Source organism: Ostrea edulis, chromosome 10, assembly GCF_947568905.1.
Source record: "Ostrea edulis chromosome 10, xbOstEdul1.1, whole genome shotgun sequence".
Classification (NCBI taxonomy): domain Eukaryota; kingdom Metazoa; phylum Mollusca; class Bivalvia; order Ostreida; family Ostreidae; genus Ostrea; species Ostrea edulis.
The window spans coordinates 39,649,200-39,672,367 of record NC_079173.1 but is presented as its reverse complement, the minus strand read 5'-3'; the positions used below and the strand labels follow the sequence as shown (position 1 = coordinate 39,672,367).

General features: G+C 38.5%; 2 protein-coding genes across 2 annotated transcripts; one reads left to right on the top strand and one right to left on the bottom strand.

Moving 5' to 3' along the window:
- Positions 1 to 3,357: 3,357 nt before the first annotated feature.
- LOC125666061 (uncharacterized) lies at positions 3,358 to 11,946 on the top strand. Its single transcript, XM_048899187.2, has 6 exons — positions 3,358 to 3,832; positions 5,516 to 5,644; positions 5,893 to 5,952; positions 6,360 to 6,593; positions 8,928 to 9,128; positions 10,609 to 11,946. The coding sequence occupies exons 1-6, from the start codon at positions 3,700 to 3,702 to the stop codon at positions 11,169 to 11,171; spliced, it is 1,320 nt and encodes a 439-aa protein (XP_048755144.2). The 5' UTR covers positions 3,358 to 3,699; the 3' UTR covers positions 11,172 to 11,946.
- A 3,045-nt stretch (positions 11,947 to 14,991) lies between these two features.
- On the bottom strand, positions 14,992 to 18,803 carry LOC125666062 (transforming growth factor-beta-induced protein ig-h3-like). Its single transcript, XM_048899188.2, has 6 exons — positions 18,493 to 18,803; positions 17,908 to 18,140; positions 17,052 to 17,241; positions 15,672 to 15,773; positions 15,479 to 15,589; positions 14,992 to 15,239 (listed from the first exon to the last, which is right to left on the bottom strand). The coding sequence occupies exons 1-6, from the start codon at positions 18,695 to 18,697 to the stop codon at positions 15,133 to 15,135; spliced, it is 948 nt and encodes a 315-aa protein (XP_048755145.2). The 5' UTR covers positions 18,698 to 18,803; the 3' UTR covers positions 14,992 to 15,132.
- Positions 18,804 to 23,168: the final 4,365 nt, after the last annotated feature.

Sequence of the window (23,168 nt, the reverse complement as noted above, 5' to 3'; positions counted from 1 at the left end):
CTATTGCTATTGGTCAGCGTCCATCGCCATCAACAAATTAAACACTTTTTAACCTTCTGATACCTATCCTTCCAATTCTATTCAAATATGTACAAAGCTTTGGGACATAGGGGACATCATTTGTAAATTTCAGGACTCTTGCACCCCTGGGGTCTTAGAGGAGGGATAAAAAATGTTGAAAACCTTCTCTACAACTGCACATCTGTAAGACAAGCTAAGATATGCAGAGTCAAAAAAAGCTAAACATTAAAATTAAACGCATAAACCACAGTTTTTTTCTGCTTCCTTAGGACAACAGTTTGACTGTTACCAACGAAGAAGAAAAAATGCAGTAAGTGTACTAAAATCCAACACCATAACTTGTCATTAGTCTTTATCGTGTGGTTTGTTTAAAAAGAAGTCTTTAGCATGAATTTTAATTATGTCCAGCAGTCATGACATCAGATCGCTACATTATTTATTTGGGGGGGGGGGGGGGGGTTACTTCACTTAGATTTTTATGTCCCGGAACCGAAAATTCGCTGGTATATAGCTTTTTGCCCGTCTGTCTGGCACAAAACTATAACCTTGGTCATATCTTTTACACCCTAATGGAACTTTTCTGTTTGGTATGCATATTGCCTGTGTCTCAAAAATTTTGGAACATTGACCTTTATCCTAGTTCCATTTTCACAAACACACCTTGTTTCGTTTTGTTTTTACGTTGAGACGTTACGAACTAAATGTAAACTACATTTAAATATCGATCTGTGGCGCACAGTGGCGTTTCTATAAAGGTTTTCAATCGTGACAATATGTCTGCCGCGACACGGGGACGCCCTCGACTCTCATTTTGAAAAGCCGATCATTTGGCAAAAGAGCACCCGTTCGTATTGTACGCTTTAAATGTAGGTTTGAGGCGGCCAAGTTACACTGTACATCTGTACGAGCATGACTCAAACCACGACCTTACGGTCATGAAGCGAACATTTTAACTACGCCTTCACAACCAAATGAAACGTGTTTCTCAGCCAATCGAATTATTATGTTATGCCAAAAAAAATGTGTATAATAGTTTCTCAGGCCAAAAATGGGTTGTTTGGTGTGTGCTGAAAGCTCAAGTGAACTTGGCCAAAAGCATCCTTGGGTGAAAGGCTTTCAAGTTTGTTCAAATGAAAGGTCATGCCGCCTTCAAAGGGGAGATAATCATAATGCAAAAATAGGGCGGGGTCATTTAAAAACCTCAAGAACCAGGGGCCGAGTGGTTAGAGCATCGCACTCAAAATCACGCGGCCGCCTCCCTTCTGTCGACGCGGGTTCGAATCTTACTCGCGCCGGTAAGTGAGAAAGTTTCCCAGTTTACTTTCGGAAGGTCGGTGGTCTCTTCCCAGGTACATTGTATCTGGGTTCTCTCTTCCACCAATAAAAACTGGACCCCACCAGATAACTGAAAAATTGTTGAGTGTGACGGAAAACATCAATCAATCTCAAGAACTACTGGGCCAGAAGAGCTGAAATAAGCATGAAAGTTTCCTGACATGGTGCAGATTTAAGTTTGTTAAACTCATAACCCCTGGGGTTAGGGTGGGGCCACAATAGGGTATTAAAGTTTTACATGACTAATAGAAAAAAATTCTCCTCAAGAACCATTGGGCTAAAGAAGTTTACATTTGCACGAAAGCTTCCTGAGATAGTGCAGATTGAAGTTTGTATAAATCATGGTCCCCGGTGGTAAGATAAGACCACAGTAGGGGATCAAAATTTTACATACAAATATATAGGGAAAATCAATTAAAAATCTTTTGAAAAATCACTGGGCCAGATAAGTTTATATTTACATGAAAGCTTCATGACAGTGCACATTCAATTTTATAAAAATCATGCCCCCAGTAAGTATGTTAGAGTCGCAATAGGGATCAAAGTTTTACATGCGAATATATAGGGAAAATCTTTAAATATGAGCCAAGGTGACTCAGGTGAACGATGTGGCCCATGGGCATCTTTATGGGTTTTTTTTAATTTATTGGAAAGGGGAGGTGATGTATGTATACAACTTGGCTGCATATTGAGTTACATGGATCTTTCCTTAATGTCGACTGTGGATTGAGTTACCTTTTCTTTGTCATATATAGAATAAGCAATGGGAATTATTATAAATTAAAAAAAAATAATAGATTCACCCATTACATACTATTAAATATATTTTATTGGCAAAAGATACTTACAATCATGAGTTACCTCATTTACATATCGAAATAAACAAATATAAATTTTTTAACAAAAGCCTCGCGGTACATTTTTAACGGATGCAGCGGAGTCTGAGAAACTACATGTATTGTTTAGTATTGTAACCATTTGACCTCATCAGTAAATGCATCTAAATCGGAATAGATTTTGGAACTTTTTTTTAAATGTTTAAAATATCACTTGTGATAATGTTTTCAAACTTTCGCCACCTATGATATTTTTCGTCATATTTCGACCACGATGACCTGTACAATAAGCTTAATCGATTTAACTGTGACAAAATGATCCTGTGTTACAAGAACATGCTTATGGGGTTTTTTCATCTCCACTGAAAATATTTGAAGCAGTGTATGAGGAAAGGGGCCTTATGATGTCATAATAAGTAGAGTATGTTTATATTATAAACTCGTAATCGTAGGTTAATCAAACAGCTTTAAAATGCATGTCTGTGACCATTCCATTGAAATTAATTTTTTTTTTTTTTTTTTTTTTTTTTTTGGAGAATCTCGGGATTTGGCGTGAATGCGCTATTTACTCTGAATACCGAGACAGCTTCTCGGCTCTGTAAGTAGTCGATGTCGCAATGAACATTTCAAAGACTCGGGGATATCTCTTACCTCCGTGGGGACTAAGATAAGAATTTTGTATCTGTTTATTTACTATAAACCGATTTCAATTATATACCCTCGGTAAGAATGTCAGTGCTATCACCCATGTATATGATTATTTTTACTCATTCAGAAATATAAGTGAAGAATTATAAAAGAATGACAGCGCTTTAAAATGTTCGTCTTAATCGTAATATTTGTTGCGAAAAGGGCCAATGGGCTAGTAGAGCTGCTATTTTACATTGGATACATAATTATGTAAAAGTATTTCACTGAACACTGATAAAGTATGTAAAAACAACATGACGTTCTGCGCTTACACGTACATGTATAAAGCAAAATTTAAAGATCGTCGAACCATCCATGCATTTCTGAATAGAACCTTAAAAAACACGGGTCTAGAGATCTGTATTAAATGTTGTTTAATAAGTTGTGTATACATGAAGCTACAGTGTGAAGACTGGTTGAATTTCTCTGAAATGATCAGATAATTTTCTTGAAAACTTCTCTCTCTCTCTCTCTCTCTCTCTCTCTCTCTCTCTCTCTCTCTCTCTCGTGGTGTTTCTCCCTAAGTGTTAACATCCATATCAATTTTCGAGCAGTGAAATGAATTTATGTCAGGTGTACATACAAAAACAACGATTCTTTATTACTTATTGACGTTGAATTCCATCTGTTTAGATAAACTGGAATAATGGTGATTTTTTAAAGCCACTGATGCATGTACACAAACCATTTTACAAAGCTTTGCATGTTTAAATGTCCTAACTATTGGGGACACAATTACCGTATGTTGGAATATTCTTGCCTGTCGGTTTATTAAATTCATCATTAGGCTGACTGGGGAACTCTCTTACGTTTAAGAATGTCCGTCCGACCTTTGAACGTGTTTACGGTTCAGGAAGGGAAAGGAGGAAATTCCATTCCTCCTGCAGACGATCAACTTGTTCAATATCCGCGACTTCCGCCAATCATTTCAAAGACACACGACGGTAAAGGTAAGCGCAAACTAACCGCATATGCCGACCTGTCCCACATAACGAAGTTATAGCGCATACTAACCGCATATGCCGACCTGTCCCACATAACAAAGTTATAGGGGGTGTCTTGAATCATTGAGACTGTCCGCCTGTAAACGCAGGACTGATGTCAATTAAAGCATGGTTCCCAAAGTGTACAAGTAAGTGGATTACATATCAAAGTGGATTATGTGACACGTGTTCCAGCTTCTTTCACCTATTGACCTCTATATCTAGTGTTTCAGTCTCTTTCACCTATTGACCTCTATATCTTGTGTTTCAGCATCTCTCATCTATTGACCTATATATTTAGTGTTTCAGTGTCTCTCTCATCTGTTGGCCTATATATTTAATGTTTCGGTGTCTCTCTCATCTATTGACCTATATATTTAGTGTTTCAGTGTCTCTCTCATCTATTGACCTATATATTTAGTGTTTCAGTGTCTCTCATTTATTGACATATATATTTAGTGTTTACTGACCTTTGGTGGGAGAGATAACCCAGAAATAATGTACCAGGGAAGACCACCTAATTTCCGAAAGTATACTAGGCACAGGCACAGCGGGATTCGAACCCGCGCCGACCAGAAATGTGAGGCCTTCTGATCTTGATCGCGATGCTCTAACCACTCGGCCACGGAGGCCCTCTATTTAGTGTTTAAGTGTTCTGGTTAAGGTATGTTACTGCTCTCGCCTATTGACAAGTGCAATACGAAGTTTTATAAAAGTCCCTCATACAACATCAATATATTACATCGTTAGACAGCAATTAGATATGTACGTCCATTTTATTACAGGACCATAATACAAGATGTATATGTACAACTATTTAATCGTGCTACAAAGGAACTCCGGGGTCGAGTGGTTAGAGCGTAGCGCTCAAAATTTTACACGGCCTCTCACCTCTGGCCGGCGCGGGTTCGAATCCCGCTCGCGCCGGTAAGTGAGCAAGTTTTCCAGTTTACTTTCGGAAGGTCGGTGGTCTCTTCCCAGGTACATTGTATCTGGGTTCTCTCTTCCACTAATAAAAACCCGGTGCCACCAGGTAACTGAAATATTGTTTAGTGTGGCGGAAAACAACAAATCAATCAATCATTCGTGCTACACCTAAATAACATCCACGTTCATACAATGTAGTACACCATTTCTTAGGACATTGATATTATCATATAGTTGTAGTACACTCCCATTTTAGCATAAAACAGCAATACAGAATGCAGGTTTATTTCCTTCTAGTACTTGCTTACTTACCTTCGGTGTACAGAGAGCTGCAACAAGTTGATGGTACAGGGGTTTGAACAGTATCGTTTAATTAATGTCAGCATTTCGCAAATTAGATGGTCGTTATAACGATCTAGTTTGCCAGTACAACCTATCATTGGGTCAAATGCTGTCTGATGTGTTTCATGCCGATTGTTAGGCCGTTCTTGGCACATTGATTTTGACTACGGATAACTCCGTTTACCTGATCAGGATATAGGGCTCACGGCGGGTGTGACCGGTCGACAGAGGATGTTTACTCCTCCTAGGCACCTGCTCCCGCCTCTGGTGTGTCAAGTAGTCCGTGTGCGCTCAACTCTCTATCTTGTATTATTTATAGGAGCTATAAGATTGACCACTGTTCCTTATCTCCACCTTTTATGCATGTCCATTTCATTATAGGACGTGCCCCACCGAGTTACAACTCACTGTTTTTGATTCCTACTCCGACGAAACACAAGTCAAAGATCTACGAAGATGACCTTCCGACATGTTGGGAAAAACAGGGCTGTCTCTGTGAAAATAACAGGCGTATGTAAAGTTTGAGAAAAGAAATTATCTTAAGTTTTTATCATAAAGATCCGAATTGTCGTCTAATTCTTTTCTTCCTCTAAGAAACGGAATTATCTTGAAATAATTATTATAAATATAAGAAATATCAAATGGAAATTAGTTGATTTTGTAATATCTATGTTTAGAATTTGTAATGCTATCCGTATTTCGCCATAGGTATTCGGTAAATTGTATCTTGGGTAAATTAACCATTATTTATATTGTAGTGTTATACGGCTTGGGTGGTTTTACGTTGATGGTTACAGGGATAGTGTATGCATACGAGGGTAAGCTGGAGAGAGAGAGAGAGAGAGAGAGAGAGAGAGAGAGAGGAAGAGAGAGAGAGTGAGAGAGAGGAGAGGAGAGGAGACAGAGAGAGGAAGGAGAGGAGACAGAGAGAGGAAGGAGAGAGGAGAGAGATAGTTTGAGAGAGAGAGTTTTCTAGATGCTTGAAACTGTTTTGTTGGCAAATAATCATATGCTGTTAAGGTGAAGTCTTATTCTGTAAACAAATGACATTAGAATTAACACTATAATGTTATAATTATTACATTATAGTTATAATTAAAGGAACCATATCTGGTGCTTTCGGTCAAATGCATCGTGTTGGAAGTCCTCATAATTCACCTCCCACCGAAAATGTTTGTCACGTATAGGCAACATGCACATCATAGTTTCACTTTCACTTTTTCAGGTTTCACCAATGCAGATGATTGCCCTCTGGCCTCCTCTATTCCCCAAATTCTCAGAATAGAGGGACTCTCCGTGTTGGGATACATACTCTTACACATAATTCTGTTAAAATATGGCCATCCACAGGCAGCGAGGAGAAACGAGGAGGACATCATCAAACATCAGTCCAACTACACAATGTTTGCAGTTTTCTATTTAGCTTATGTCCTTTACCTGTATGTGCTGTGGATCATTGGTTAGTATTTCTTAGAATCATTTTATTATTACTTTACCTTGACCCAGGGTCAAAATGACCTTGCACTCTTTGTCATCGCTCGGTGTCCGTCGTACGTCGTGAAATTTTTCATGAAAGGTGAAGATAACGAACAGTGATCAATCTCATAACTCCTATAAGTAATACAAAATAGATAGTTGAGCAAACACGGACCCCTGGACACACCAGAGGTGGAATCAGGTGCTTAGGAGGATTAAGCATTCCCTGTCGACCGGTCACACCCGCCGTGAGCCCTACATCCTGATCAGGTAAACGGAGTTATCCGTAGTCAAAATCAGTGTGGCAAGAACGGCCTATCTATCGCTATGAAACTTATATATATACATATATATAACGTCTTCGTAGAAAAACATGCAAAGCTTTTTTCTACAAAGTCCCATAGTGACCTTGACAAAAGATTGTAGACACTCTACAGGCCACATTGTCTGCTCGATTGATTTGAAACTTCACATGTAGCTCTGCGGGGGGGTGGGGGGGGGGGGGGGGGTGGGGGGGGGGGGTGGACCAGACTAATGAGAGCCTCGAGATTAGTTCAATAATCACACCTATTTGAATAATTATCATTTAACCTGACAAGGATGATTCCATCCAAAATATTTCCCGAAAATTATTTGACAATGTTAAGATATTAGTTCACGCAGACATTATTGTCTCTAAAAGATTAAATGAGTTATGGAAATGACACGGTGTTCGAATTGACTGGCAAACCATTACCGCCCAATATCGCTACGTTAACAAATGTTTATGTTGAGATTCATGAATTAATTGTGTAATTTTAAAAAGCAAAGAAAATTTTACAAAAACTATTGACTTATAGTAATTCTATCTTCATGTGATATTATGTTTGTGGAATTTTTTTTAGGGGGGGGGGGGGTCTGTGTTGTTTTTTTGTTATTGCAACATTTTAATCGATCAAACTAAAATAAAAACTAGTAAACGATTTCATACTGAAAAACAGTTTTTGTATTTTCAACCACCGCGGTGGTCTGAGGTAGAGCGTTCGCCCCGCATACAGAAATTCGGGGTTCGAATTCCGGCCGCAAGAGAACTAAGTCGTCAAAACAGGTAGTAACAGTTCCATCGCCAAACGCTCGGCATCAGGTGTGAATGTCACGGGTCCTCGGAGATGATATTAAAAACGGATGTCCCGTGTCACAGTAGGTGTGGTACGCTAAAGAACCCTCACTGTTCAATGGCCGTAAACGCCGAGCATAACCCTTCATCGGTCTTGGTGACGTCTCCGTATGAGTGAAAACTTCTCGAGAGGGACGTTAAAACAAGATACAATCAATTAAACAGATATTGTTTTTCATAGATAATCATTCATCTATACCTAAAAGTGGTTTCAAGGACAATAACTCATGTGCCTGGGTGAGACGTTATGACAACTGAGTAGGGCTCTGTGCCCAGTAAGTTCTAGCGATTGAGTGGGCTCTGTGCCCATTAAGTTCTAGCGATTGAGTGGGTTCTGTGCCCAGTAAGTTCTAGCAATTGAGTGGGTTCTGTGCACAGTAAGTTCTAGCGATTGGGTGGGCTCTGTGCCCAAGTAAGTTCTAGCGATTGAGTGGGTTCTGTGCCCAGTAAGTTCTAGCAATTGAGTGGGCTCTGTGCCCAGTACGTTCTAGCAATTAAGTGGGTTCTGTGCCCAGTAAGTTCTAGCGATTGGGTGGGTTCTGTGCCCAGTAAGTTCTAGCGATTGAGCGGGCTCTGTGCCCAGTACGTTCTAGCAATTAAGTGGGCTCTGTGCCCAGTAAGTTTTAGCGATTGAGTTGGTTCTGTGCCCATTAAGTTCTAGCGATTGGGTGGGCTCTGTGCCCAGTAAGTTCTAGCAATTGAGTGGGCTCTGTGCCCAGTAAGTTCTAGCAATTGAGTGGTGTTCTGTGTTTAGTAAGTTCTAGCAATTGAGTGTAGCTCTGTGCCCACTAAGTCTAAGTAAAGTCTGGTAATCATGTAGGGTTCTGTGCCTAGTAAGGTCCCACTCAATTACCAGACCTTACTAGTTACAAACCCCTACTCATTACCAGACCTTCTCCGGCACCCAGGAGTCATCAATTTGCAATTTTGGCTGTGCTCCTTTTCATGATACATGTAACTTTTCGTACAGTTTATCTGCTTTCAGGGGAAAAAAGATTTTTATATGTTTGTATGATTCATAATTTTTACCCCCTCCCCTTCTTTCGTTATGGTAAAATTCTGTCCATTTGTATTTGCAAAGAAATAAAAAATATTAATGCAGTAATGCAATAAGAAACAGATCGCAACAGACCATTCACCTCATTGAATTATCTTTATTAGGCTGTTCTGAGGTGTTTGGCATATCAAATGAATCTGTGGACAAATCGAGGAAATTCGGAAGCGAGGCTAGCAATGAGACCTGGTACTGCGCCGCTGAATTTTTTGACTTTGCGTACTACAGCAGAATCGGACAAACTGCCATTCAAGCTTTGATAGGATTGATAATTATTTTTTATTGGATATCTGTCAATCCAAATGAAAGTAAGTTGTTTTGAAGCATTTGTGTGCACATCAATGTTTAAGTATAGAAAACATAAGGGTCGATTTGACTGATATGATGGACAAACAAGTATCTGCCTGACCTGGTCCGTGTTGTCGTAAGTAGACCTCATTAACAGTCAATAACTGTAGAAGCTTTCTAACGTCTCATTAAAGTGATCGAAGTATCCTCCAACATTCCTGTGGGGATCCGGGTTAGAATAGGTCCTCAGTACCCCCTTGCTTGTCGTAAGAGGCAACTAAATGGGGCGGTCCTTCGGATGAGACTGCAAAAACCGAGGCCCCGTGTCACAGCAGGTGTGGCATGGTAAAAGATCTCTCCCTTCTCAAAGACCGTAAAGTGCTGAGCATGTACACCTAAATTTTACGTCTCTTAATGGTAAGGTCTCCATATGATTGATTGTTGTTGTTTAACGCCCCTTTCACTCATATGGAGACGTCACCACTGCTGATCAAGGGCTGCAAACTTTAGGCCTATACTCGGCGTTTATTTGACTATGAGCAGGGAGAGATCTTTATCGTGCCTCACCTGCTGTGACACGGAACCTCGGTTTTTGCGGTCTCATCCGACTAGCCTCTTACGACAAGTAAGGGGTACTGAGGACCTATTCTAGTCTGGATCCCCACGGGACTGTCTGCATATGAGTAAACCAACATTTAGACAAAGATGTTTAGCTTACCTCTGTTTTTGTTACGATGGCGGACAAAAGAGACACAAGGAAATTTCAACCCAACACGATCGCTGCCTTTGTGGCGGAGTTGATCATTTACATTTACAACAAGACATCAAACTCGTCCTCTTACATCAGTCTTACGCAACCATTCGCGCACAAGTAGTGGTAGCACAGTACTAGAGCGGTCGCCTCGTATAACCGGGAGGTCCTGAGTTCGAGCACCGTTCGTACCATGACTTCGTCAAACCTAAGGCATAAAGATAGGTAATAATTGCTCCTAATCGCCAAACATTCGACATTAAGAAGTGAGAATTATGGGTCTTTCGGATATGTCATTAAAAACGGAGGTCTCGTGTCGCGACAGGCGTTGGCACAGTAGAGAACCTCCACTGCTACGGCCTTGAGCGCTTAGCATAGGTACTCGACCTGGGCCTTGTGACGTCTTATTATGAATTAAAATTCTCGACGGGGCGTAAAACAAACAACCACTGGTGTAATTTTTCTGTATTCCTTTTTGTCGTGTGATTCTAAAGTTCCAAGGCATACTATAGAACAAATGAAACTTTCACATGGTGCTAGAATTTGTTATTGATTATGGTAATTGTACATGTGAGTACATGTATAAAGAAAATAATTTTCAAAAATCATCGGAAGAATTTTGGAGCAGGCAAAATTTATAATACTATTAATTAATATTCTTTCTGCAAAAACTCTCGAATTCGTTGATACATGTAGCTCTGCAGCTGCCAAAAACCATTTAATCACTAATCATATTATCTAATTTTCAGATCAGAGATTTATGAAAAAGAAATGGCTGCTGTGGTTTCAGATTTTAGACCATGACCAAGATGGAATCATCTCTCAGTCTGACGTCATCAAGACTAATGAAAAGCTAGAATCCATTCGTATATATCTCAAACAAAGGGATGTACCAATGGACAGAGCCAAAACGATAGCCTGGTGGAAATCACATGTGTTACGTAGGGGCACCAACTCCATTACTTTTGAGCTGTTTGCCAATAGTCACGATAATTTTAATGGTCAATACACCAACTCCAATGAGTTTCAATCGGCAGCTCGACGATGTGTGGTGGAGTTTTTCGATTTCTTCTCTACGCACGAACAAGGACGAAATCATCCAATAGACGACGAAAAATTTGTGCGATTTTGGAATATGCTAGCGGGTATCGATGAAAAACATGCGCGGGCGAAATTAATGGATTTTCCAAAACTTCTCACTACTGGTGACTTAATGCATGCATGGATAGGATTTTTACAAAATAGCAACCGTTTCCAAAATCAGTTTTATCAATCCCAGGCTGTGTATAATGTATTGAAGAGGGAGAAATAGAGAAAAAAACGGGTTGTGCTTGATTATGTTCATAATTACATGTAACACGGGCTGTTACCCACGTTCAATGTTCCTGCAACTTCTGATTTTTGAAAGTACTAACAAGATCCGTCAAAAAGCTGTATGATTTGATAAAAGTCCATTCTAGAACTCCATTATGAAGCCCATCATTAAATGTATATGCACGATTTACAACCACACAAGTTGTAAATGTGTTCTAGTCACAAACATCAAGGCATTTTGAGATGCATATCGAAAGATCAACATTGATCTGATTTACTCGGTAGACAACTGGAGGATGGGGGGGGGGGGGGGGGTGTTGCAGGACTGATAGCTCTTCGATTCATCTTCCTGTCATATTCATTTTAAGTCGTATCAGCTATAAAAGTATGCTATTAGCTGACAAATTAATTTCCGTAAAACTAGTCATTCAATCTAGAGTTGAACGGGGAGCGGATATAGAAGAGTTTTCCTGTTCCTGCGTTGGTTCGTACATTTACCTTTGTTTAATCATTTTAAACTCTTCTCAGATTTTTTGCTAGGTACTCTACATCGTCATATTAGATGACTTCTTTTTAAAACATGAATGAAAATATGAATATCAGCAATATTGGTTTATTCTATTTAGTTTTAATTACCTAGCTGAATAGCTCATCGTCGACTGCTAAACTGCAGATCGCGGGTTCGAGTACAGCAGGGGTTTTAATTTTTTTCATATTGCTTTCTACTAAAACTGCAATTTCTGACTAAATAAAGTAGATTTGAAAGTTTTCAATTTCAAAATACTGTTATTCATATCCTCCACTTTTCAGCCATATTGAATTACTCTAGTGTAACATTCCTTTTTAAAGGAAAAATGTCATATACGACGCTTTGTGTCTATTTATTATCAAGGTTGTAGTTGAAAAAATACCAGAAGGAAGATCTGTAGTGCCTGTGTATAAGAGCAATATTAAAATTTTTCATGCAAATCTTATCTGGTATAATACCTTGCTTAAAGACCCACTGGTAGGTTATCATTGATTACTATATTACTAGGGTCAATCTATAGTTACTGAAATGTACTTCATTTTTGAAATATTCACGAGGCCGAATATGATACCAAATGAACTTGGTTCTTTTGTCATATTATGATGTTGTGCAACATTATGAAACCCTGTATCAAGTCAGTAGTTTTAAAGGTCAGAACATGAGATGTTGATTAGGTCACAAAATGAAACTTCTCCTCGGGAAGAAATGTGAGTGGAACTTCTTACTCAAATTTTGCTTTTATGGGTGGTACTCTGCAGACATGCTCGTATCTGTGTCGGTATTCAATTTAAAAGGTTATCTTTACTGAAATGTAGTTTCTGAGTATTGTACAATGTATGTGTGTACCAGTATTTAAACTGCATACTTCATTCAAGTACGTGTTCAATCAAACTTATACAGTAAATTTCTCTCTTTTAATAAAGTCCCTATCGTAAGTAGCGTTTATTTGCTTTCAAGATCACAGATGAAAGGTCGAGGTTATATATGCTTACTCCTCCTGGGTACCTGATCCCATCTCTGGTATGTCTAAGGGTGCTTGCACGACTATCTATTTTGTATTGTTCTTGGGATTTATGAGATTTATCACTGTTCGTTATATTCACCTTTCATAAAGGGAAATTCTACGAATTATTGCACACGATATTTTAAAAACATTTTCATCCCTTAATTTTTTTTTAAACTTTCAAATAGTTTTAAGGATTAAATGTAAGGGTTTAAGATCACTGAAGGGAAAAATCTCTCGGAGTTTTTCAAGTGTCATCGAACTTTCAGGAATGAAACCCTGCAAAAACACGGTTACTAGAAGGGCATCTTCATTGTATAGTTTGTTTTCCATTTCAAATGTGACTTTAAAAAATCTGGGTTCATCTTGGTTTTCAAGTTAAAAAAAAAAGAAATCCCAAGTCACTGAGATGGAAATCCTAAACTTCCTTGTAGGTGAAGATAAGAAACAGCGATCAATCTCGCAACTCTTGGGAGCGGATCCAGGAATTGCGGTTACGCGGGGCGCCACTTTATGAGGCAGGGGGTCTGGGGTCAGTTGTACTATTTTCTATCATTTTTTATACATGTAAGGTGAAATTAATAAAATGACGCAAAGTTTAAGGGTTTTTCGAAAAAATTAAGTTCTCCCAATAAGGTAATTCAAGAAATCAAAAGATTTCGTCATTTATTTCTCCGTGAGTGGAAGAAATTCTTGCTTTTTTTATTGTTTACTACATTTTTCTGAACAAGATACTACGATTTACCTTGAATTTGAAAATTTTAGGGGGGGGGGGGGCGCAGCCTGGACCCTCCCCCATTAAATCCGTCACTGACTCCTATAAGCAATACGAAATAGAGAGTTGGGCAAACACGGACCCAGGACACACCAGGGGTGGGATCAAGGTGCCTAGGAGGAGTAAGCATCCCTGTCGACCGGTCACACCCGCCGTGAGCCCTATATCCTGACCAGGTAAACGTAGTTATCCGTAGTCAAAATCGGCTATGTGCCAAAAACGGCCTGGCAATCAGTATGATTGATTGATTGAATATTGTTTTACGTCCCTCTCAAGAATATTTCACTCATATGGGGACGTCACCACTGCCGGTGAAGGGCTGTAAAATTTAGGCCTATGCTCGGCGCTAATGGCCATTGAGCAGGGAGGGATCTTTATCGTGCCACATCTGCTGCGACACGGGACCTCGGTTTTTGCGGTCTCATCCGAAGGACCGCCCCATTTAGTCGCCTCTTACGACAAGCAAGGGGTACTGAGGACTTATTCTAACCCGGATCCCCACGGGATACAATCAGTATGAAACACTTCACACAGCATTGGACCCGATGATAGGTTATTATATTGACAAACTAGATTGTTATAACAACCCTAGAAGTAGCGCAATGCTGATTTTAAACGAGGCTGTTGAAACCCCTGCCTGTAAATACTGCCTTACAACACGCAATGCTGTGAGCTTTGTGGAACCTTTGTTTTGATAGCCCTACATGTACTTGCCTGACGATATATAGTCGTATTCAGTCTTAATTTTACTTATTGTTACAAAATAAATAATAAAACAGTTTACCCTGTATATCCAAACACCTGTGTATTCCGTTTCACTGTGAATCCGGACCTTTTTACCGTGTTCTTAACACTGCAAGCCGACATTCTCTCAAATCACAAACTCTGTCTCGCAGAGCATTTCGAATTAGACTGGTTTAGCTGTATCTACGTCACACATACATTAATTTTAATGTTACTTCATCAACAATGAGTTGTCCGATTGCATCATGCAAACCTGTGATTTAGACAAGAAACAAAATTCAAAAGTTCTGCATGTTTCAATTAAGGTATTCAATGTATAACGATCCTATTTCAAAAGTAGTAAATGAATAATGGGATTTTTGTAATCATGGTATCATTTTGAAGGGTTCACCAAATAAAGATAATCCCCCATAGGGATTTTAGAATTTTGATTACTGTTTCATTTAGTCTATCGGAAGAGCATGTTTCATTAAAATATTCTTTAAAGAAATCTCGTAGTAAAAAGTTACATACACTTTCTCTTTATGAAAATATGAAATAGAATTAATTATTTACTGGACATATTTTTCTTATTTATTTTTTTTACCAAGCGCAGATAACTCTTCGAAAAAAGTCTCGAGTGCAAAAAGGTCAGTTTCTAATCCTGTACCTGTGAGTGTACAAGTCATGTGAATTTGATCAACTTCACTTTTCATCATTATTTAACAACAAACATTTATGTTGATTGAAATCATTCAAAATTGGTTATATAAACACTGAATACCAAAATATGTACCCTAGATCGTCGTCATCATTTTAAGACAATGAAAACGATGAAGGTTGTAATGAGCAAGAACAAAGACTACATCGTCAAACATTCCATCGTAAACTCTATCACATAAATACAACATGTACGGTCGACCTCTAATTCAGCAAAAATCGGGTGGTAGGAAGACTTTTGTGGTTATGTGAACTACCCCATTTGTGGCGGTAAAATCCGGGAGCACGAGGAGGGCGCCACTGACTGTCACATTACCTACAAAACCAATGATTACGTCACTCTGATTACGTCACTGAATAAAAGTGTATAAAAATTCATTCCTATTGGATATTTGGGATAAAATCATGTACAAAGCATGTGAATTTATATTGCTTATACCATGTCGTTGGGATGATGATTGTGATGGGCAGAAAATCAGCTATTATGAAATAATTCATCTCGATCATGCAAGCTAGGCTTTTTGAAGATTGCTATTGATTTTTGTTATCACAAACCTTTGATAGAATCGACTGTCAGTGTTTCTCCAAGCATTGTTTTAAATGTGTCGTTTGCTTCCATTCCCTTACTAAAATATGTACCGGACAAAATATGATTCTCCATCAAACCTGAAATATGTCCGATACGAAGTCAGTGTTTGTTAATTCCGAGGTTAAAATGACACCACACATTTCTCATTTTAACACTCACGGTGAATGGCGGTTTTATTCCTAATGAAAAGATCCATCGTTTTGTTTGGTAGTGCTTCAAAGGCCAGATCTGAGGGCGCGAAGAGGGTGTATGGCTCTTTTCCTGAATAAATTGAAACCACAACTTGTGTATGTATTTACTATGTGCATGAAAAATAAAAATTGTACAATCCAGTATTGTCAAGTGAATTATTGCTTCAGTATTTTGTTTGTGTCCTACATCTGTACATGTCGTATCAAGCCACGTCAGTGGATTTTAACTACTTACGCTTCAAGCAGACATGCTTTTCATGAGGCACCGTAGATCATACCCTTATACATTTTCCAAAATTTATAGAATGAATTCTATACTAAAACAATGCACACTGCATGGATTACTAGTAAGTGTGTTAATCTAATTTAATCTGGAACACGCAATTTAACTGACTTATAATGCTGCACGTTAAACTTTGCACATGACGTCATTTACGCTTTTGGGTTTAAAATTCATCTTATAGTTATCAATAAGATGAATCGTAAGAATGAAATTAATAGCGAAGTACATGTATATATATGTCAAATAAGTTGATGTTTCAACAGTGTCGTTTAAAGTAAGCATTTCGCAAATTCTATCATGGTCGTTATAACGATCTACAACAGATAATAGGGTCGAATGCTGTCTGGCGTGCTCTACACCATTTATTAGACCTTTCTCTACATTCTGAGTCTGACTAAAGATTCCTTATACTATATCAACATAAAGGGTTCACGGTGGGTTTGACCGGTCGACAGGGAATGCTTACTCCTCCTAGGCACCTGATTCCAACTCTGGTGTGTCCAGGGTTCCGTGCTTCTCTACCTTTATGAGATTCATAACATTGATCACTGTTCGTTGTCTTCACTTTTTCATTATTAGGTTATATATTAGTGCAGTCGTTAGGGCGATATAAGAACCGTGGATATCGGCCTGGATGGCTCAGTAGTTAGAGCACCTGACTAGTGATGCAGGGGTCCCGGGTTTGATGCCCGGTCCAGCCACATATTTCCTCCTCTTGTATATACTACAGGTAGTGCCGTTGTCCACCCATGCATTGTAGGTTTTCCTACCAGGGGCGAATGATTTGTAAGGGAATACGAATTAATGGAGGAAGGAATTCTTAATTAGGGCAATATGGACCGTGGATATCGGCCTGAGTAGCCCAGTAGTTAGAACACCTTACTAATAATGCAGGGGTCCCGGGTTCGATTCCCGGTCCAGCCACAGATTTCCTTTACTCCTATGTACTACACCAGTTAGGTAACTCCCGATTATGTCATGACCATAATCTGCACTAAGTTCAGTTATAGCCTAAATAACATACTTTGCTATGAAATTCATTCTTTTAAGATATATAATTGTTACTGTTGAGTTTCTCCGCCAGACCACCGTCTAACAATCCGTAGGAAACGTAACGCGTGATCGGAAGAGATGTGAGTCGGGTAATCGAACCAAACGATGGAGGTAGATACATGACACGTGACAGGATATGAACCATTCCATTGGTTGCCTTGTTGTCAAAATTAATAATTGGACTTCCAGATGCTGTAATAATCTGTTACATAGAATAGTATGATAATTCAGAAACATACACAATATATTATATTAAATTTTCTTGTTCTCCAAAAAATATAGAAACGGTTATTTGAAACACTATAAGTCAGATTTGCAATCTGGTCATCGTAGCTGTTCTACGTCACTTCAAGATTTTTAAAATCCCAAATCATGATGAACTTCCTAAAATTTGTATTATTAATCAGATCACGCTCCTCCTTTTCCCTAACCGAGTAGTTACGATCCTAACCGGTTCCGGAAACAGCCGAGTAGTTACGACTGTCTCACTAATGAATGTGTTACCGAGTGTAGTCGGCTTTACTTTACAGCGCCAATATCTTTAGCTGCCAGAAAGACCGGAATTCTTCTACGTTTCGTGACTATGAATTATGGGTACTGATATGGTACATGTATCTCAGTTTTATACCCGTTCATGAGGAGCTGTGCCTGTTAGCAGTGAGATTAAATCTCACGACCTCGTATGTTGCAAAACCAGGCTCTCACTCCTGCGCCATCCAGAAAAACCTAACATTACACGATCAAACCTGGAAACATTTCGCATGTGCAGTAAACACCCCTACCTGTAATCAAGACTTTTTGAATTTTTGACATTTCGTTTTGCTCCAGTATTGACCCTATTGGATCCGTTAGTGAATGTTTTACGCACCTCTCCTCGGTGATAAACATTCATACGGACTTTTAGTAGTTCACTCTGGGCCTCTTGTCTGCTTTCAGAATTATATTGGACTTCGTTTCGGAAGCTGCGTTTTTCGTGGACACCATGTACGATATGGTATAGTAGGATGAACTTGACATATGATAAATCCTGCAGATTATCCTTTTCTTCCTTTGGAATGTCCTCAAAAGCCTGGTTGGATGGTACAAACACTGTTATTGACCCTAAGTAATTAAAAAAATTGTCAACTAAGGGGGTAGATGATCATGTCCGTATCTTGTGAACGAAGGGAGAATTTCTGCGCGGAGTTCAAAATTTAATCGAATTGCATGTACGTGTTCAGTTTAGGTTCATCGTCCTTACAAATATCAAAACCTTCACACAGATCTGGACCACTGGGTCAAGTTGAGTAATTCGTCATATTGGCATGGAGGGTTACTTTGAGATTAGCACAGAATATTTTAAACATGTGAAAAGAAAATTGTAGAAAACTCTTTGTATATATTATGTGTAATGTACACGTGAAACAGGGTACAATGTAAACTTTATTTATAATAAAACGAAAAATATCACTACCTGTTTGAGTAAAATTCCCTGTCAGATTTGTTTTACGGACAAAATCCAAGAACGTGGTTGCTCCAAGACTTTCGGCAACATCTAGGACGCTGACAGTAGTGTCCAACGAAGAATTATTACCCCCGAGTTCAAACAGAGTTGCTTCAAAACAAAAGGCACACATAATCACACATTGTACGTATCCGAAATCCCTGAACGAATTCATTTTCTACGATTTCGCCGTGTTTTCGACACAGTCGTATGTGTATATTGAGATTAATTGTGAATGGTTTACACTGAGGGTAACACAAGCTGTGTGTGTTAGTACTGATAAGACATATAACCGTTCAGTAGGTGTATAATCAGTATACGTTTATGCTTTACAAATTCCACACTCAGGTGAGATAGACAGGTAGAGATGTACAGATTTACCTGTATGTTACAGGTAACAACATACTATTGAACAAAACGTGGAAAACAGAGCATATGGCTAAAGAAGGTTCAATCATTATGGTGGCATATGTATGTCATCACTTGTCAGATAATTATGTCGACTTCTCAGATACTCATGTCGACTTGTCAGATAATCATGTCGACTTGTCAGCTAATTATGTTGACTTGTCAGATAATTATGTCGACTTGTCAGCTAATTATATCGACTATTCAGTTGCTTGTGTCGACTTGTGTATAATTATCTGACAAGTGACTATTTTCGGGTATGCTCTTTCTGCCTATCTAATTAATTTTTGGATCGAATTTGAAATGAGGATTTTGACAATTTAGAATTTTCTCAAAGCTCCTAAATTTATGCACTAAATTGTAGGTAAAATGTGAGAAAAATAATCCTTCATTATTTACTCGTGTGGGATAGGGAAATTTCACCTCTGGAACAAGATTCGCTGTCTAAGACTCGGCAAAGCCTCGTCCTAGACTGAGAATCTTGTCCCCTCGGTGGAATTTTCCTATCCCACACTCGTACTAATGAAGGATTCTATTAATCTTATATTACAAACAGTATGAACTGGATTGATTCCTTCATTTATATGTATATGAAGGATGAAAATAACGAACAGTGATCAATCTCATAACTTCTATAAGCAATACAAACAAGAGATGTTTGTAAACACATATGCCCCCCATGGTGCAAAATTAAAAAAAGAATTATACACACACATCATTTAATTGATAGTAGCATCATTAATTCAAAATATTGAGCAGACAATATCGTCCTATGTCAAGAGTACATTGACCACATGACCTAAATATCAATAGGGGTCATCTACTCCTTATGATGTACCGGTGTACCAAGTTTGGTGTCAATCAAGCAAATAATTAAAATATAGGAGACAATAAATAATTATGCCCAGTTTAACCCTTGGCCTTTGACCATGTGACCTCAAAATCAATAGGGGTCATCTTCTCCTAAAGATGTACCAGTGTACCACGTTTGATGTCTGTGAAGCAAAGGGTTCTCAAAATATTGAACGGACAGTATGTTCCTATGTCCAGTTTGACCTTTGACCATGTGACTTCAGAATCAATAGGGGTCATCTTCTCCTGAACCAAGTTTGATGTCTGTCAAACAAAGGGTTCTCAAGATATTGAACAAACAGTATGTTCCAGTTTGACCCTTGACTTTCGACCATGTGACCTCAAAATTAATACGGGTCATCTTCTCCTTAGGATGTACCAGTGTACCCAGTTTGACGTCTGTCAAGCAAAGGGTTCTGAAGATATGGAGCGGACAGTATATTCCTATGTCCAGAGTAGATTGACCTTTGACCTTTGACCGTTTGACCTGAAAAACAATAGGGATCCTCTTCTACTCATAATCAACCCACATATGAAATATCCTTACGATCAAAAGAATGGTTCTCAAAATATTGAGCGGAGAACATGTGGTCTACCGACCGACCGACATACCGACCAACCGACAAGTGCAAACCAATATATATACCCCTCTTCTTTGAAGGGGGGCATAATTAGATAGTTGGGCAAACCCTGGACACACCAGAGGTGGGATCAAGTGCCCAGGAGGAGTAAGCATCCCATGTCGACCGGTCACACTCGCCGTGAGCCCCATATCTTGATCAGGTAAACATAGTTATCTGTAGTTAAAACCAGTGTGCCAAGAACGGTCTAACAATCAGTATGAAACACGTCAGACAGCAATTGACCCAATGATAGGTTGCATTGGCAAACTAGATCGTTAAAACGATCATAGAATTTGCGAAATGCTGACTTTAATTGAGACTGTTGAAACCCCTGTGCCATCAACTTGTTTGTCAGTAGCTTGCCTCGATTTAACATTTAGATTAATAATGCGATGACTTTTAATTCCATTCAATTATAAATTCTGTGTTAGGCTTTTAGCTATTTCATACATTATGAAATAATAAATCTGTTAATTCCTCTTACTATGGATCGTACAAACGTCAACCTAGTTTACATTGGTTCGGTTTCAATCTTTCTCTTCGGTTTCAACAAAATGAGGCAAACCTTTTCCTCCACACCGGACTCGTCCGCTTTGAAATTTAATGTGATACATACATGTATATTGTAACAGGTGTAAAACTAAATTCAAGTTCAGTTATCTTAAACATATCTAGTTCGATTAAAAGCACGTTTGATTTAAATCACAGGGGCTAAGTCCGTTTTGGGCCCGAACCCTGTGGTACCATGGTATCACAAGGTTCGGGCCCAAAACGGGCTTAGCCCCTGTGATTTAAATAGGCTATATTTGTGAGAAATTGTTCAAAAAATTATTTTATCTTTTATAATGTTTTCTCGAGGAGGGTGTGTACCTTTTATTCATTGGATAGGCTCATAAAATCTTTTCTTAAGGTACAGTACTAGAATTTGAAAGGGGGTCAATTATAACTCAAGTCTTTTTCAGTATGTTTATCTTATTTTTCTTCCTTATTTGTGAAACAAACAATCGAGGGGGGGGGGGGTGCAAAGCCGGGGAAAAGGATGGTACCAACAGGCACTTGCTAAAAATATGTATTTGTATTAAAAATTATGCAAAATTAAGTAAGCTCCTCTTGACCAGTACATTTATCCACAAAATCCATCGTTTTAAAATACATAATAATGCATTAGTATGAGGTATTAATATGAAATGATGGATTCTGTGGATGACTTCCCGTTCTCTCTGTAATTTCTGCTTCCCTTGTTTATAATAAGCCTTTTGATTTTACAAAATGCTGACCTCCACATAACATTATGGCATACAATAGTTTCCGTGTTCCGTTCCGCGTTTTAGCAACACCCGAATATTTCGTACAAGATCGTCAAGCACCTGTGCAAGTCATGTAAACATTGTCCTACAGACTTCAATTCTTTCATTTCTGATGAAGAGGACCGCATTATGATTGCCCCGAAAACACATTAATACCGTCGTCCGTTTAAGGATAATTGTAGAAGTTCATGCTGCACTTTTAAAGAACAAACATATATGACCGCGCTACTCGCTCATTACTGCGATGTACGTTTCATATAAAGATAATGAACATACAATACGTTAAGTGAAGAGACTTCTCAAATAATTAAAGGTAAACATATAGCGTGCAGATAATAAATATCCACATCCGTTGGCAACAAATCTCGTTAGATATTGCGATGATAATTAATGAAACTTGGAGATTATCATTGCATAAAACCCATTAGTCGACAATGTTCATGAATATCTAGGAGCAAATATTCACAAAAGAAAAACCTTTATGTACAATGGAAAGGCTAAATCTGCTAATGATGGTCAGATTCGGTCTTTATGCAGTACTACTTCAGAGTGTCCTGTTAATAGTCGATTCCAGTCGCACTGTCACAGCGTTATATCGTGTTAACCTTTCAAAGAGAGGTTTCTCGGCTGCTGTTTCTTTCTCCGCACCAAAAAAGCTACCCTTAGTTTATCCGAATGTGCCTTGAGGTCTAACTTGATGTCTAGGGAAGAATTTCTCTACAACAATGAAGCTATGGAATGTGATTACAAACTTAATAATCATCAGAAGAATACCGCTTCCAAAGGACTTAATGAGTATACTTTGGTGAATAAAAAAGGTAAAATTCAGTATTGTCGATGGAATAAATTTTTCAGTACTTTTATTTAATGTACGAAGATAATAAGATAAATTACCAAGAAACACAAAACTATTCTAATCGTAAAACTTAACTTTTGACCACATGATTAAATCCAGCAGACTCAATAAGATGACGTATTTATTAATTAAATTTCAGTTTATCTGCATGCCTAAGAGATGTAACATAAACTTCACATTTGTATCTTCTTAAAAACCAAACGGTTGAGTTTCATCCAAAATTGAAATGAAAAAGATTATGGTAAGGTGAATTGAAGGATGCTCAGAAATAGAAATTGCGTTTGTGCATTTCCACTAGAGAGTTCTATAAATATATTGAAGAGCTTTTTCAAGTAATGGTCAATATTTTATAGTACCATGGGTGTACATTACCTGGAAAATTGTTCCTCGTGGCGAAAAATAGGAAATGTCAGCGAGCTACAGCTCCGCCTGGTATAAAAACCTTCGATTCGTTTTTATTTATAATGTACATGTAGCTTTTTCTGCGCACATATCATGTCTTATGTCACTGACACCCGTACATGGCTAAGTCACCAAACGATTTTTCAACTGTGTTTTCGGTTTTTGATGTATGTTAGTACACGAGTGTTAGGAAATATG

Coding starts and splice junctions, on each gene's coding strand:
- LOC125666061 (XM_048899187.2), top strand. CDS start 3,700: ATGTCCGTCCGACCTTTGAACGTGTTTACGGTTCAGGAAGGGAAAGGA. Junction 5,953..6,359: donor GATAGTGTATGCATACGAGG/GTAAGCTGGAGA, acceptor TCACTTTTTCAG/GTTTCACCAATGCAGATGAT. Junction 9,129..10,608: donor ATCTGTCAATCCAAATGAAA/GTAAGTTGTTTT, acceptor TCTAATTTTCAG/ATCAGAGATTTATGAAAAAG.
- LOC125666062 (XM_048899188.2), bottom strand. CDS start 18,697: ATGAATTCGTTCAGGGATTTCGGATACGTACAATGTGTGATTATGTGT. Junction 18,141..18,492: donor AGGGAATTTTACTCAAACAG/GTAGTGATATTT, acceptor TTAATTACTTAG/GGTCAATAACAGTGTTTGTA. Junction 17,242..17,907: donor ATGTTTATCACCGAGGAGAG/GTGCGTAAAACA, acceptor TCTATGTAACAG/ATTATTACAGCATCTGGAAG.